The sequence below is a fragment of the Drosophila takahashii genome, chromosome 2R (genome assembly GCF_030179915.1).
Source record: "Drosophila takahashii strain IR98-3 E-12201 chromosome 2R, DtakHiC1v2, whole genome shotgun sequence".
In the NCBI taxonomy this organism is placed as follows: domain Eukaryota; kingdom Metazoa; phylum Arthropoda; class Insecta; order Diptera; family Drosophilidae; genus Drosophila; species Drosophila takahashii.
The window spans coordinates 34,679,823-34,693,881 of NC_091679.1; the positions used below are offsets into that span (position 1 = coordinate 34,679,823).

Genomic DNA, 14,059 nt, shown 5'->3' on the forward strand with positions numbered 1-14,059 from the left:
TAATGGCGCTTTTTCCCTCAATTTAAATAATTTCCCAAGAACCACCTGTGCTGTCTTCGCTGCTGCTTTCCGCTTCCGTTTGCGATGTCGGCGATTATGTGCAACTCACCTGCATTGCCAGTCGGGGGGCCACGCCCATTTTGTTCGAATGGTGGCTAGATGGGCGACAGGTGCACGATGACGGCGACGATGACGTCACTCAGGCCACAGTGGGCGAGCACACCAGTCTACTGCTAATCAACAGGGCGGGTGAGGGGCATGCGGGTAACTACAGTTGCCGGGCGATCAACCAGGTGGGCGTGGCAGAACGCCGGACCAGGCTAGTTGTGAATGGTAATTTGGGGGAATCAGATTTGTGCCATTTCCTTCTCACTTTCGTCTCCTCTTGCTCCAGCTAATCCAGTTTTTCTTCGACTTCCTTGATTTTATCGATATTCCGCAACTGTAGACCAAGTGAAACCAAGTCCATTGAGGTCTAAATACTCTTGTAAATATGTGAAGTTTGAACTCAACCAGTAAACCGTTAAGCGTCGGGCAAAGTTAGTCCAGATCTAACCAAGGTCCCACTGTATATCTATATCTACTCAGCTTATTCGATCGTTATCCATATGTCAAAACAGCTCAGATCTGACTCTGCACACATACATGCACAGCTATACCCACACACACACAGCACTCTACTAAGCACTGTCCTTGAAAAGAAATTCAGGGATACGACTCACAGCCTGACAGTTTCTAATTTGTTAAACTCCTCGAGAGGTTTTGGTTTTTATGTAAAATACAAGTTCACAGGGCTCATGCTCCAACACCGAATAAACCAATAGCTGCAAGATCTAATCCAATATCATAATCGCTTCTAATTGTCTACTTAATCCAAACTAAACCTAAACGTAACTAAGGAACTCAGTCTTCCGTCAAACGAGACTGAGTATGTGCGCTTCCACAAACGTAAACAATTCGCCCTGATCTGTCCAGCCCTGAAATAACCCACATATCCCATTCCAATCCTTCATTACTTATCTATTAATTTATTAATCATTATTTACCTAGTTAGTAAGACACAAAACGAAGTCTGTTGGCGAAGAAATACAAAATGCCTAGAGTAACCTAAAAACAGAACTTCGTTTTGCACTGATTGCATGAAATTTAACCTTTAGTTTGTTCTAACTTTAGTTTCATTAAAGCCCACTTTCATTTGTCCCCTTATCATCTTGGTTATTTGTGCTAATATTTCGGTTGTAGTTTGGCCTTTTACTTTCATCTTGATTATAAGTGAATGTGTGGACATGTTTTAATGTGTCCGAGTAGATGATCTTCAATCAACAGTTAAGCAATTGCCATTAAAGAGAAACCATTAAGATATTTCCACACATTAAAAGAAAACTGAAATGATACGATTTATTGAATCTCATTTTCTAAAACTCGTTATCCAATTAAAATATGAAAAACTTGAAAAAATCATTTCACTTTGCTTGAATCTACGTCTGTCCTTCCGATTCCTCTGATACTCTTATCCAACTGCATGCTATTAATTATGCTAAGAAACCACCACATATTGACTAACATATTATCTTTCCACATCGCGTCAACCAACAAACTCGACCAACAGTACCACCCAGATGGATCCTCGAGCCCACCGATAAGGCCTTCGCCCAGGGTTCCGATGCCAAGGTTGAGTGCAAAGCTGATGGCTTCCCGAAACCCCAAGTCACATGGAAGAAAGCAGTTGGTGCGTATAAATTCTTCTAAAAACCCTAAGAAAAATACTAATATAAATTACGTCAGGCGATACCCCCGGAGAGTACAAGGATCTGAAGAAGAGCGACAACATTCGCGTGGAGGAGGGCACTCTGCATGTGGACAACATCCAAAAGACCAATGAGGGTTACTACCTGTGCGAGGCTATCAATGGTATCGGCTCGGGACTCTCGGCAGTGATCATGATCAGCGTTCAGGCCCCTCCAGAGTTCACCGAGAAGCTGCGCAACCAGACCGCCCGACGAGGAGAACCCGCCGTTTTGCAGTGCGAGGCGAAGGGCGAGAAACCCATTGGCATTTTATGGAACATGAACAACATGCGACTGGACCCCAAGAACGACAACCGATACACCATTCGCGAGGAGATCCTTTCCACCGGAGTTATGTCCAGTTTGTCCATTAAGCGCACCGAAAGATCCGATTCCGCCCTCTTCACCTGTGTGGCCACCAATGCCTTTGGTTCCGACGATGCCAGCATAAATATGATTGTCCAAGAGGTTCCCGAGATGCCCTATGCCCTGAAGGTGCTCGACAAGTCCGGAAGATCCGTGCAGCTGAGCTGGGCGCAACCCTACGATGGCAACTCCCCGCTGGACAGGTACATCATTGAGTTCAAGCGTTCCCGTGCCTCCTGGAGCGAAATCGATCGCGTTATTGTGCCCGGACACACCACCGAAGCCCAGGTGCAGAAACTGAGCCCCGCCACCACCTACAACATTCGCATCGTCGCCGAGAACGCCATTGGTACATCGCAATCCTCCGAAGCTGTGACCATCATCACGGCCGAAGAAGCCCCGTCCGGCAAGCCGCAGAACATCAAGGTCGAGCCCGTGAACCAGACCACCATGCGCGTCACCTGGAAGCCACCGCCACGCACCGAGTGGAACGGAGAGATCCTGGGCTACTACGTCGGCTACAAGCTGTCCAACACCAACTCATCGTATGTCTTCGAGACCATCAACTTTATCACCGAGGAGGGCAAGGAGCACAACCTGGAGCTGCAGAACCTACGCGTCTACACCCAGTACTCGGTGGTGATTCAGGCATTCAACAAGATCGGAGCCGGTCCACTCAGCGAGGAGGAGAAGCAGTTCACGGCCGAGGGAACGCCCAGCCAACCGCCCAGCGACACCGCCTGCACCACCCTGACCTCGCAGACCATCCGTGTCGGTTGGGTAAGCCCACCTCTGGAATCCGCCAACGGAGTGATCAAGACCTACAAGGTTGTCTATGCCCCCAGCGACGAGTGGTATGGTAAGTAAAGTCTACCCTTTTGGAATTGGTTAATTCTTTTAAATCAGTGGTGGCTATCCCACGGGATAGGCAGTTTCTCTACCGCTGCGCTGCCAGCGTTTCGACGCACAAGCACGCAGTGGCTTCTGCTACTGTTTTAAATACCATTTTTGAATATTTTTTCTCTGTATAAAAACTATTTTAGATGAGACCAAGCGACACTACAAGAAGACTGCCTCCTCCGACACCGTTCTCCATGGCCTCAAGAAGTACACCAACTACACAATGCAGGTTTTGGCCACCACAGCCGGAGGAGATGGCGTTCGCAGCGTACCAATCCACTGCCAAACTGAACCCGATGGTGGGATATAATTAAAAAATAATAAAAAACACAGACTAACCACTTTCCTTGAACAGTTCCCGAAGCTCCCACCGATGTAAAGGCCCTGGTTATGGGAAATGCCGCCATCCTGGTTTCGTGGCGTCCACCAGCACAGCCCAATGGAATCATTACCCAGTATACCGTTTACTCGAAGGCCGAGGGAGCCGAGACTGAGACGAAGACCCAGAAAGTGCCCCACTACCAGATGAGTTTCGAGGCCACTGAATTGGAGAAGAACAAGCCCTACGAATTCTGGGTCACGGCTAGCACTACCATTGGCGAGGGACAGCAGTCCAAGAGCATCGTGGCCATGCCCAGCGACCAGGTGCCCGCCAAGATCGCCTCCTTCGACGACACCTTCACCGCCACCTTCAAGGAGGACGCCAAGATGCCCTGCCTGGCCGTTGGAGCTCCCCAGCCAGAGATCACCTGGAAGATCAAGGGCGTCGAGTTCAGTGCCAACGATAGAATGCGCCTTCTGCCCGATGGATCGCTGCTGATTAAGTCGGTTAATCGCCAGGATGCCGGTGACTACTCCTGCCACGCTGAGAACTCTATTGCCAAGGACTCGATTACGCACAAACTGATTGTCCTGGCACCTCCTCAATCGCCCCATGTCACTTTGTCTGCCACCACCACCGATGCCCTGACCGTCAAGCTAAAGCCCCATGAAGGAGACACTGCCCCTCTGCATGGTTACACCCTGCACTACAAGCCAGGTGGGTATTTTCTTAAACTAAGGATAAGTTTTAAAATTAACCTTGATCCAATTTCAGAATTTGGAGAGTGGGAAACCTCCGAAGTATCCGTTGACTCACAGAAGCACAATATTGAGAGTCTGTTGTGCGGCTCCCGTTATCAGGTCTATGCTACAGGATTTAACAAGTAAGATTAAAAAATTCCAGTTATAAATGCATAGTAATTACCAACCTCTTTTAGCATTGGTGCTGGCGAGGCTTCGGACATATTGAACACCCGGACCAAGGGACAAAAGCCCAAGTTGCCAGAGAAGCCGCGCTTCATTGAAGTCTCCTCCAACTCCGTATCGCTGCACTTCAAGGCCTGGAAAGATGGTGGTTGCCCCATGTCCCACTTTGTGGTAGAGAGCAAGAAACGGTAGATTATCATATTCCAATAACCCTTTAGAGCTTTTTTTAAGACTTTTTAACCCCTCAGTGATCAAATCGAATGGAACCAGATCTCCAACAATGTGAAGCCTGACAACAACTACGTGGTTTTGGACCTGGAACCCGCCACCTGGTACAATCTCCGCATCACCGCCCACAACTCGGCTGGCTTCACTGTGGCCGAATATGACTTTGCCACTCTGACCGTTACCGGAGGTATTTATGATCTGTTCTCCGATTCCCACATGAATCCTGCATTGCTTTTGTACATAGAGTACTCTACGTTGACAGTTTTGGGGTAGGATTCTGAAAGTACCAATCCAAGGGCATCCTGTAAACCCATCAAGTGGGTTTGGATTTCCGATGGAATGGTTTCGGGATCTCGTCCCCAAAACACTGTCCATATACAAATAACAAGATGAGAAGCACCAAGCTATACAATGTTGTACACCCAATTTCCTGAGTTTTTTGTTTGTCTTTACCAATCACAAAAAAGTTAAACCATATTTTAAAGAAATATGAGCAATTTATGATTTCTTTGCTTTCAATGTGAACAAATTGCACAGTATTTTATTATTTTTTGTTACCCACACAAAGCTTGTCGATATACCTAGTTGCTTTAGTTCTATTATGATTTTATTGACTTTGAAAATAGTTATTAATTTCGATTTTTAACTACCAGAACTCTGAACGCAGAAGCACCCGAATAATGTAAAATAGTAATCATTTTCCTTACGTAAATGCAATTTGTTTCCTTCCGTTTTTATCAACAATCCCAAATGAAGAGCTATTGCAACGTATATATGCATATGTACATAACTGAATAGTTTACTAACTCACCAAACAGCCACGATTTTAATTTTCATTTACGTTTTACTAGACCCAAGCATTTGTAGTGCTCTAGATCACAGTATGAATATGTAGGACCTTCCAAGTCAATTCAATTTTAAACCATTAAGTGTTGATATTGACAAATAATGTAAATGGTCTTATTGACGTGGAATGTCCTTGTTTTATTTCTTATGATTTTCCTTTTATATTATTTTTGCATTTCTGTGCCCAGTTTGTGAAAGAGTTTTTGTAAAATACACTTCCATTGTGGAATAAGAAAATCGATTGAGCCCAAAAAGCTGTCGTTATCACGCATATGAACTAAATGTTGTTAAACCTGCCGATCCATTCCCAAATCGATAGATTGTACAAAACTCCAATCGATGTCCCTCCTGCTAATAACAATTTTTGAAAGGATTTTCCATTTTTAACTCATTGAGTTAGAATTCCCCATCCACAACTGGTCACAGAATCGATTCACTCACCAAAAAACATTACATTTATTATTTTAGCTAACTTGTTTTGCTTTGTTTTGTTTGATTAAAAATAGCAAAGTGCTCATTTACCATAAGCTTGGAAAAGACAAAGCAAATGTGAAACTCAATCCCAAGAATCGAGCAGAGCCACCATACCATAACAATCAAGCACAACAACCAAAGAGTCTTTGAATCTTCATTCCTGTTATCTGGGAGTCCTGGCCAGAGAGTCTGATTGCGAGAGAGTTGATTTCTTAAACTTTTACTTATGGTTCGACTTATACTTATCACTACAGTCACACGCAGACATTTTCTTTTGGGTTTTTTGCCATTTCGATTTAAATTTCGATTTTAGTTGAAGTTATGTCAAGTTACAGTTGAGTTCCACCTAAGTTAGTTGGTTTATTTCAAGGAGACTTGTCTCGTTCTTGGAATGCTCTTCCATTCGTTTCGTCCAGTTTTAGCGATCTTACAACATACATCATTAACTAGCTCTAAGCGGATCACAAACAAATTGCATTTAAACGTATTTAAAAACCTAAACTAAACAGTTTTTTATAAAGTTACGAGTTTTTTAATAGTTTAACTAGTTCTCATATAAACTTACTCACATTTTGATGCGTGCTTAAAGTTCTGCGATGTGTAAATTAATCGAAAACCATAACTATAATTACGTTATATACTTTTCTCTCTTATGAATATCGAAAATTACGACTCAATATCGACAAGTTAACCTTTGAACTCTTTTCACCTGCCACAGTCTGTATTTGTATATGTATGTGTTGAGTGTTTACGAATTGTGCCCGGTACAAAGGTCAATTTGCCGGCAGAGGTGAAAGGCTATAACTGATCTTTCTGTCTATCTCTCTCTCTCTGTGTGTGTCTCTCTCTCTCTCTCTGTCCCACTGTCCTGTTTTTCCACACCCACTGATTTGCCAAAAAAAACCACCCTTTGGTTGTTGTTGTTATTGTTGTTGCAGGCACTATCGCACCCTCGCGAGATTTACCCGAATTAAGCGCCGAGGACACGATCCGCATTATCCTCTCGAACCTAAATTTAGTTGTGCCCGTCGTGGCGGCTCTGCTCGTCATAATCATAGCGATAATTGTTATTTGTATACTGCGTAGCAAGGGCAATCACCACAAAGGTATCTATGCTGAAAAACTAATTAAGAATTTCGTTCTCTTTTCGGTTTCTCTCTACTTCTCTCTGAACACCACGAACCTTAAAACTTCAAAACACACCCCACACTTGCTCTTAAAAAATATTGCTTGTACTGCCTGCCCCAATATCCCCACTTGTTGTTGTCAATATGACCCGCCCAAAATTGCATGAATGGTTTGTATGGCCCCCTCGTGAATCTCTGAAGGCACCATTGCGCCCCTGGACGATGGAACGGGTCACGGAAACGTGCACACCCGCATCCGACTGCCCGCCTGGATGCCCGAGTGGCTCGACCTGAACTTCATGGTCCCCCTGATCGCCACCGTCGTCGTGGTGGCGGTGGGCATCTGCGTGGTTTGCGTGGCTTTATCCCGGAGACGAGCGGACGACATGCGCGGCGGCCAGAAGGATGTGTACTGTAGGTTCTCCGCCAAGGACTTGCCCACAAGCACAACGTCTTTCTATCTAACCATATCACCATTATTGTTTATTGTAGATCCTAGCAAAATATTTTATTTCTGTTTTGCTTCATATTGGCTAAATATTGGTGGGGATAATGATTATATTTTTTGGGATAACTATTTAATTCGTTTTAATTTTTTCAACATTTTAAAGTTAAATTTGTATTATTAATTTACTAGTATTTAGCCAATATGTCGATAAGTTTAGCCGTCACTCTTGAAAACAAAATGGTCGGTTGGTAAACATTTTATTAATTACTGGAATGTCAGTGTGTAGTTTGGCTTTGCATGATTTACTTATTGAGACATTTATACAAGCTACACTTACAAAAATAAACCAAAAGTACGCACTCCAAAAAAATACCAACATAAACAGCAAGACAATTACTGAAAATATACCAAACTCTTAATATCACTATGGACGGCAGTCCATGTAGTGACGAAGCGCACCAGGAGAGTGTGCGAAGGCGACTACTATTATATAGCCGCAAAATTGAAAATCTGCTGTGATAGTCCGATCGTAATGAGTAATACACCAATCGAAAGGTATTGCAAAAACTTAAAGGATTGCATACCAAGACTTTAAGAAAATCAATTGGCTTGGGAGAGAGAGCGGTGAAAGTGAAAAAGTGAAAATTTCGAAATTTGGAGCTGTTGGGGCCGGTGGGGATAAATGCCCCCTCGCAATATTTTAGTTGTATTCCTTTTGAAAATACCCGTCGAATGAGGGGTCATTTGTCAAAATCCGACTCTCCGTTCAAAAGTTATAGCCAAAATAAGATTTTCTTCTTCTTCCCAAAATGAAAATTTAATTCTGTTTGTCAGTTTGTCCACTTGTCCACTTGTCCACTTGTCCAAAATATGTTTTTTAAGTTCTGAAAATTTGATATGACGTTCATCACATCGATATTAAAAACTTTTGTTCTACCACTTTTGGAAAAACTCGCTAGTTTAGCGGGAAAACAGCTATAAGTAGCTAAAATTCGGAAAGCCGTAACTTCTATACTACTAAAGCTACAGACTTGTGTTATATCTCGTTTGAAAGGTATTTTTAAATGCTATAAACGCTTTCTATATGCAATTTGTGTAAATGTAATAGTTAAAAAAATATGAACAAAAGACAATTTTTTAAAACTTTTTTTTTAGCTTTTTTTTATTTTTCTCAAAAACGGCTCTAACGATTTTCTTTAAAACCTTAAACTGTATAGCCCTTGAGATTCCTTAAATTTTGGTATATAACACATTACTGTAAAAAGTCACGTTTAAAAGTTATTTTTATACGAAAATAGCCACTGTTGCCAGCTCGAACAACTAACGCTCCCTGAGTATTGAATTTTGTGTGAGGGTATCCGAACTGTATTTTAGGGTCATGGAATCAGTAAATTTGCAAGAGTTCCATATAGGAATCTTTTGTTCTACGACTTTTGGAAAAAGCCGCTACTTTAGCGGGAAAAAAGCTAAAAATGGCTAAATTTCGTTAGTTTGTAAGTTCTACACTACTAAAGGTACCGACATGTGCTATACCTCGTTTAAAAGGTATTTTGAAATACTTCAACGCCTTTTTAACTTAATTTGTTAAAATACAATAGTTTAAAAATGATGATTGACCAATTTAAATTTAAATGTATATATTAGCTCCTATGAGAGCAAATGTAAACAAACAAAAACTTCTGATATCAAATAAAAACACCTCTTAACGAGGTAAAAAACTAGTGACGATCGCACCTTCAACATACAAAAGTTCTGATATCAACATTTGTGACGAAAAATTATTACACTCGTCATTAAATAGACTTTCTAATATTTTTTCATTCGGCACGCTGCAATAGAAAATGCCTGTGAAGGGAAAAAGGCTGGAATAGTCTGCTAGGGCGGGCCGAATGAGAAAATATTAGAAAGTCTATTTAATGACGAGTGTAATAATTTTTCGTCACAAATGTTGATATCAGAACTTTTGTATGTTGAAGGTGCGATCGTCACTAGTTTTTTACCTCGTTAAGAGGTGTTTTTATTTGATATATCATATATGTCAATATCTGTGTGTACATATTAAAATCATCATTGATATTTCATCGTCATTAAAACCAATTGGAGTATCAATTGCCAAATATGACTTGAAAGTTGTGCTGAAACATCTGATAACGTCTGAAGAATAAATCAATTTGCAAAACCGAATTGCAAATTTATTTATGAGCAGTCGTTATTGGCTCTGTCGAGTACACTTTTTATATGCAATATATAAGTTTAACCATAGTTAACGATATATCTATACTAGCCCCATTGTTGTACATACGTTTTGCTTATAGCCAAAGCAATTTTCACAATCAGATTATCAAATACTACTCTCTATCTATATCTACAACCAAATCCTCCACAAAACAAGACAAATCAAATCTATCGTATTCGTTTTTGAGTTCTGAATACTTTCCGTACTTTCCCCCTTTATATACAACCAAAACTAAGATGCTTTTTGAAATCACCATCGAGATCCTTGATCGATGATTAAGTAAAGTCGAGTAAAATCCAAAATTAAGTTCATCGCTCATCTCATGTCATTGTTATCAATCGTAATATCGTAATAACCAGTTGGTATATTTTAAAATCGAAAACAAAAAACCAAAACACTTCACGTAACCTCTTTTGGAATCTTTTTACGCAATTGTAACTTGTATTTTTGAGCTACTAATTAGCACATTTAGTGTGTTGACATGCCGCACCAAAAACCAAAAAGCAAAGAAAACCAAAAATTAATTGTAAAATCCGGTAACGAGTGACGGAACAAGTCGAGATCGAAAGAAAAACAGAAGTAAAGTATGCGAGTTGTTTGAATGCGAGCAGCATATAATGAAGGAAAAGCATCTTCAGTGTTTCAATATTGAGTTGGCGTATCATATATTAATTCTAGACGATGTAGTTTACAATCAGACAATGGGACCCGGCGCCACCCTGGACAAGCGTCGTCCGGACCTGCGGGATGAGCTCGGCTACATTGCCCCGCCCAACCGGAAGCTGCCCCCCGTGCCCGGATCCAACTACAACACCTGCGACCGGATTAAGCGAGGTACAGTCATAAGTAAGCATCTAAATTTCCAATGCAACATTTATTAATGCCGAGGGTCCATGTCTGGGGCGAAGGTTCTTCAGATTCCAGAACCAGATCCTTGGGCATGGCCCGGGGCTTAGTTCTTTCTTCCATTTACTTTGCGAACGAAAATAAAAAAACACACGAAATGTATTTTGCGTTGCTCTTGCATACACAAAGGGTTAAAAGTCTGCCCACATATCATACCAAGCCAAGCTTTTCCGGACCCAAAAAATTCTTAGTGTTGCTTTTTTAAGCCGCTTCCTTTTCGGTTTCTCCCCCGACATTCCTGGCATGAAAAGAACTATTAAATATACCCATTTATAAATGTTGTTGTTAATTTAGATACATTATTTTTTTTTGCCTATTTCGTTTTGGGAGTTTCCCAGCTTTAATTAAAAATCTATACTTATCGTTTAACCCTCTTGTTCCCCATGCACCAACTCCAAATCCCGCACCACTTCGGTTGCTTCAATTCGATTATGATTTCCGTTGACTTATCTTTGATGTTGTACGAAATTGGAAATTGAAAAAAACCACACACGAAACGAATCCATCCACACACACCTCAACTTCACCCTGAACCACATAAAACCACTCTACGAAATGTCCAGGCCGCGGTGGCCTCCGTTCGAACCACTCGACCTGGGATCCCCGGCGCCCCAATCTCTACGAGGAGCTGAAGGCGCCGCCAGTGCCGATGCACGGCAACCACTATGGCCACGCCCACGGCAATGCCGAGTGCCACTACAGGCATCCAGGTAGGCGGAGCGGAGAGGAGCAACCGCTTCCATCCACGGATTTTATTTGATTTTCCCCCTTAAAACCCCAACTAACCCCACTACCCCACCAGTTGAAAGGAGTGGATCGATAACTGAACAATATAGTCACTTATTAACATATTTACTGCTTTAGTAAATTAATTATTTTCAATTATTTTTGAAGTTCTAAAAATCGATCCCTCTTAGTATTTACCTACTTTTAAGTTACATTACCCGCACTAACGAATAGTCTAACTCTTGGTCGCATTCAGCTAACTCAAGCTAACCAACTAGTAAGTAATCATTTGGTAATAAGGGGTAAGAAAATGGTAACAGGTATCATCGCAGCATACTAAAAACACTAAAACAAATTCACTGAAACCACACGAACATTTATCAGCTCGAACACTAGTAATAATCGATTTATTCTCCCGCAAGGCATGGAAGATGAAATCTGCCCCTATGCCACCTTCCACCTGCTCGGCTTCCGCGAGGAAATGGATCCCACCAAGGCCATGAACTTCCAGACCTTCCCGCACCAGAACGGACACGCCGGCCCAGTTCCCGGACACGCGGGCACCATGCTCCCGCCAGGACATCCAGGACACGTGCACTCCCGCTCCGGATCTCAGTCGATGCCAAGGGCCAATCGCTACCAGCGCAAGAACAGCCAGGGAGGACAGTCCTCGATCTACACTCCAGCTCCCGAATACGATGATCCCGCCAACTGTGCTGAGGAGGATCAATATGTAAGAAGTCCTTATGATGAAGATGGTTTGCATATATCTGATGTGTCTTTTATTATTTATAGCGCCGTTACACCCGCGTCAACTCGCAAGGAGGCAGCCTGTACTCCGGACCCGGACCCGAATACGATGATCCCGCCAACTGCGCCCCCGAGGAGGATCAGTACGGCTCCCAGTACGGAGGACCCTATGGACAGCCCTACGATCACTACGGCTCACGAGGCTCCATGGGTCGTCGCAGTATCGGTGAGTTAAAATAAGCTATTATTTAATGCAAAATTAAAAGAAATGCATTTACTTAAAACCACAGGATCTGCTCGCAACCCTGGCAATGGATCGCCCGAGCCACCACCACCACCGCCACGCAACCATGACATGAGCAACTCCTCATTCAACGACTCCAAGGAGAGTAACGAGATCTCAGAGGCAGAGTGCGATCGTGATCATGGACCACGCGGAAACTATGGCGGTAAGTTGGGAACTTGAGTTATCATCTCCCAGACAAACAGGATGTTTAAGTTTTTATTAACATTAAATATATCTAAAATTCGCCATGATACATACGAGAGATTTTAACAATACCAATTCGCCATCTTTTTCAATTCTCTCTGTTCGAAATTTTGTGTAAAATATATTTTAGAAGACTCCAATGAGGGTGAGTGATCCTAGCCGAAGTTGAGTTAGTTTGTGTGATTATCACGATCATCATTCGAAATCTGATCACCTCTCATACTTCGAATTCTCACGAGCCCCTCGCCTCTCTCGTTCATAATCAACTATATATAACTCCATAAGATATATCCAGCGATCATTGAAATCATCATTGAAAATGTCCTCGCATTTTTCAGAGATTTTAAGTTGTCTCGCTCATAATTAAATATTCACGCTGTGTTTTGCTAAATTTTTGTAAAAGAACATTAACGTTTTAAATGTAAACGTAAATCTTAAGTTATTTCGATTACACTTTTGGTTTTGGTACACAACTTTAATATTTATTTTATTGTTAAGACTCAATTTTACTGCACATTTTACATTTCATTTCACTTCATGGAGCACACCGTTTGCATTTCAATGTTTTATGTTTGTATCTAATCACAACCCGTGAACTCGAATTAATTGTCACTAGAAATCTGCATGGGAGGACCTTTTAGAGGTCCGAATAAGTAAAGATATGGGGGATCCGCACTTATTATGGGAAACATTCCTGCACGAAGTTACTCATTTATGATTGGACGCCGATTTTATAATTTTTGTTAGATCTAAGCTAATTTTATTTTTATGATTTCATATCCATTTCGAATTTTTCTTTCTATTTTCTTTTATGGAACTTTATTAAATTTATATATTACCCTACTCTATCGGTTCGGGCAACAAAAATCAATTTCTTTTGCAAATATTTCGAACCCCAAAATGCTGAACTCGCAGCAGTGAAGCGATCCCCACAACCGAAAGATCAGCGCACCACCGAAGAAATGCGTAAACTGATTGAAAGGTAAGACAGGCCAAGAGGCCTGAAAATAAATATTCACAAACCACACGTAAATCATCAGTTGTCGAAACAGCTGCACAGAAGTCGTTGACTGTAGTTCTGATGCAGTTTCTCTTTCACTAATCGCAATCAATTAATCTTCCTTTCTTTATTTACGTAATATCCTAATTATGAATGATTATGATCGCTGACAAAAGTCGACGACAGTTGTAAGTCTTGAAAAACCCCTAACAAAATGTGTCTCACCTGCATGCCCACGCACCTACTTATCGATACTAACCAAAAGTGCATCCTAACATCTATGTATAACCCGACTTGAGTTACCGTTTTTTCATTTTAATTTTAATTGTATTGGTTTTGTCTTTAATTTCTTTTGGTTTGGATTTTGGTTTGACAGCAAATCACAGTTGAATGTTTTAAAATCCTTTTGATAAACTACTCCATACGATAAGCAGACCCTATACCATATCTGTCTATCGAAAAATACTCAAGTGTTTCCATAAGTACTCGTATTAACAGTTTATTGCAGCTTTGTGCTTGGCCTCAGC

General features: G+C 41.6%; 1 protein-coding gene across 11 annotated transcripts in view; it reads left to right on the forward strand.

Moving 5' to 3' along the window:
* The window catches only part of Dscam1 (Down syndrome cell adhesion molecule 1), a 63,722-nt gene that overhangs the window by 48,258 nt on the left and 1,405 nt on the right, over nt 1–14,059 (forward strand). For 10 of the 11 annotated variants that reach the window (XM_044393361.2, XM_044393358.2, XM_070213073.1 and 7 more), the window contains 14 exons: nt 1,610–1,729; nt 1,786–3,012; nt 3,197–3,352; nt 3,409–4,092; nt 4,150–4,258; nt 4,313–4,489; nt 4,550–4,716; nt 7,178–7,390; nt 10,339–10,494; nt 11,130–11,276; nt 11,715–12,025; nt 12,088–12,268; nt 12,333–12,491; nt 13,448–13,514. In XM_044393361.2, coding sequence (XP_044249296.1) covers nt 1,610–1,729; nt 1,786–3,012; nt 3,197–3,352; nt 3,409–4,092; nt 4,150–4,258; nt 4,313–4,489; nt 4,550–4,716; nt 7,178–7,390; nt 10,339–10,494; nt 11,130–11,276; nt 11,715–12,025; nt 12,088–12,268; nt 12,333–12,491; nt 13,448–13,514 — 3,874 coding nt within the window. Of the gene's footprint in view, nt 1–1,609; nt 1,730–1,785; nt 3,013–3,196; nt 3,353–3,408; nt 4,093–4,149; nt 4,259–4,312; nt 4,490–4,549; nt 4,717–6,787; nt 6,956–7,177; nt 7,391–10,338; nt 10,495–11,129; nt 11,277–11,714; nt 12,026–12,087; nt 12,269–12,332; nt 12,492–13,447; nt 13,515–14,059 lie in introns of all 11 variants that reach the window. The other variant, XM_044393360.2, reaches the window with a different exon arrangement.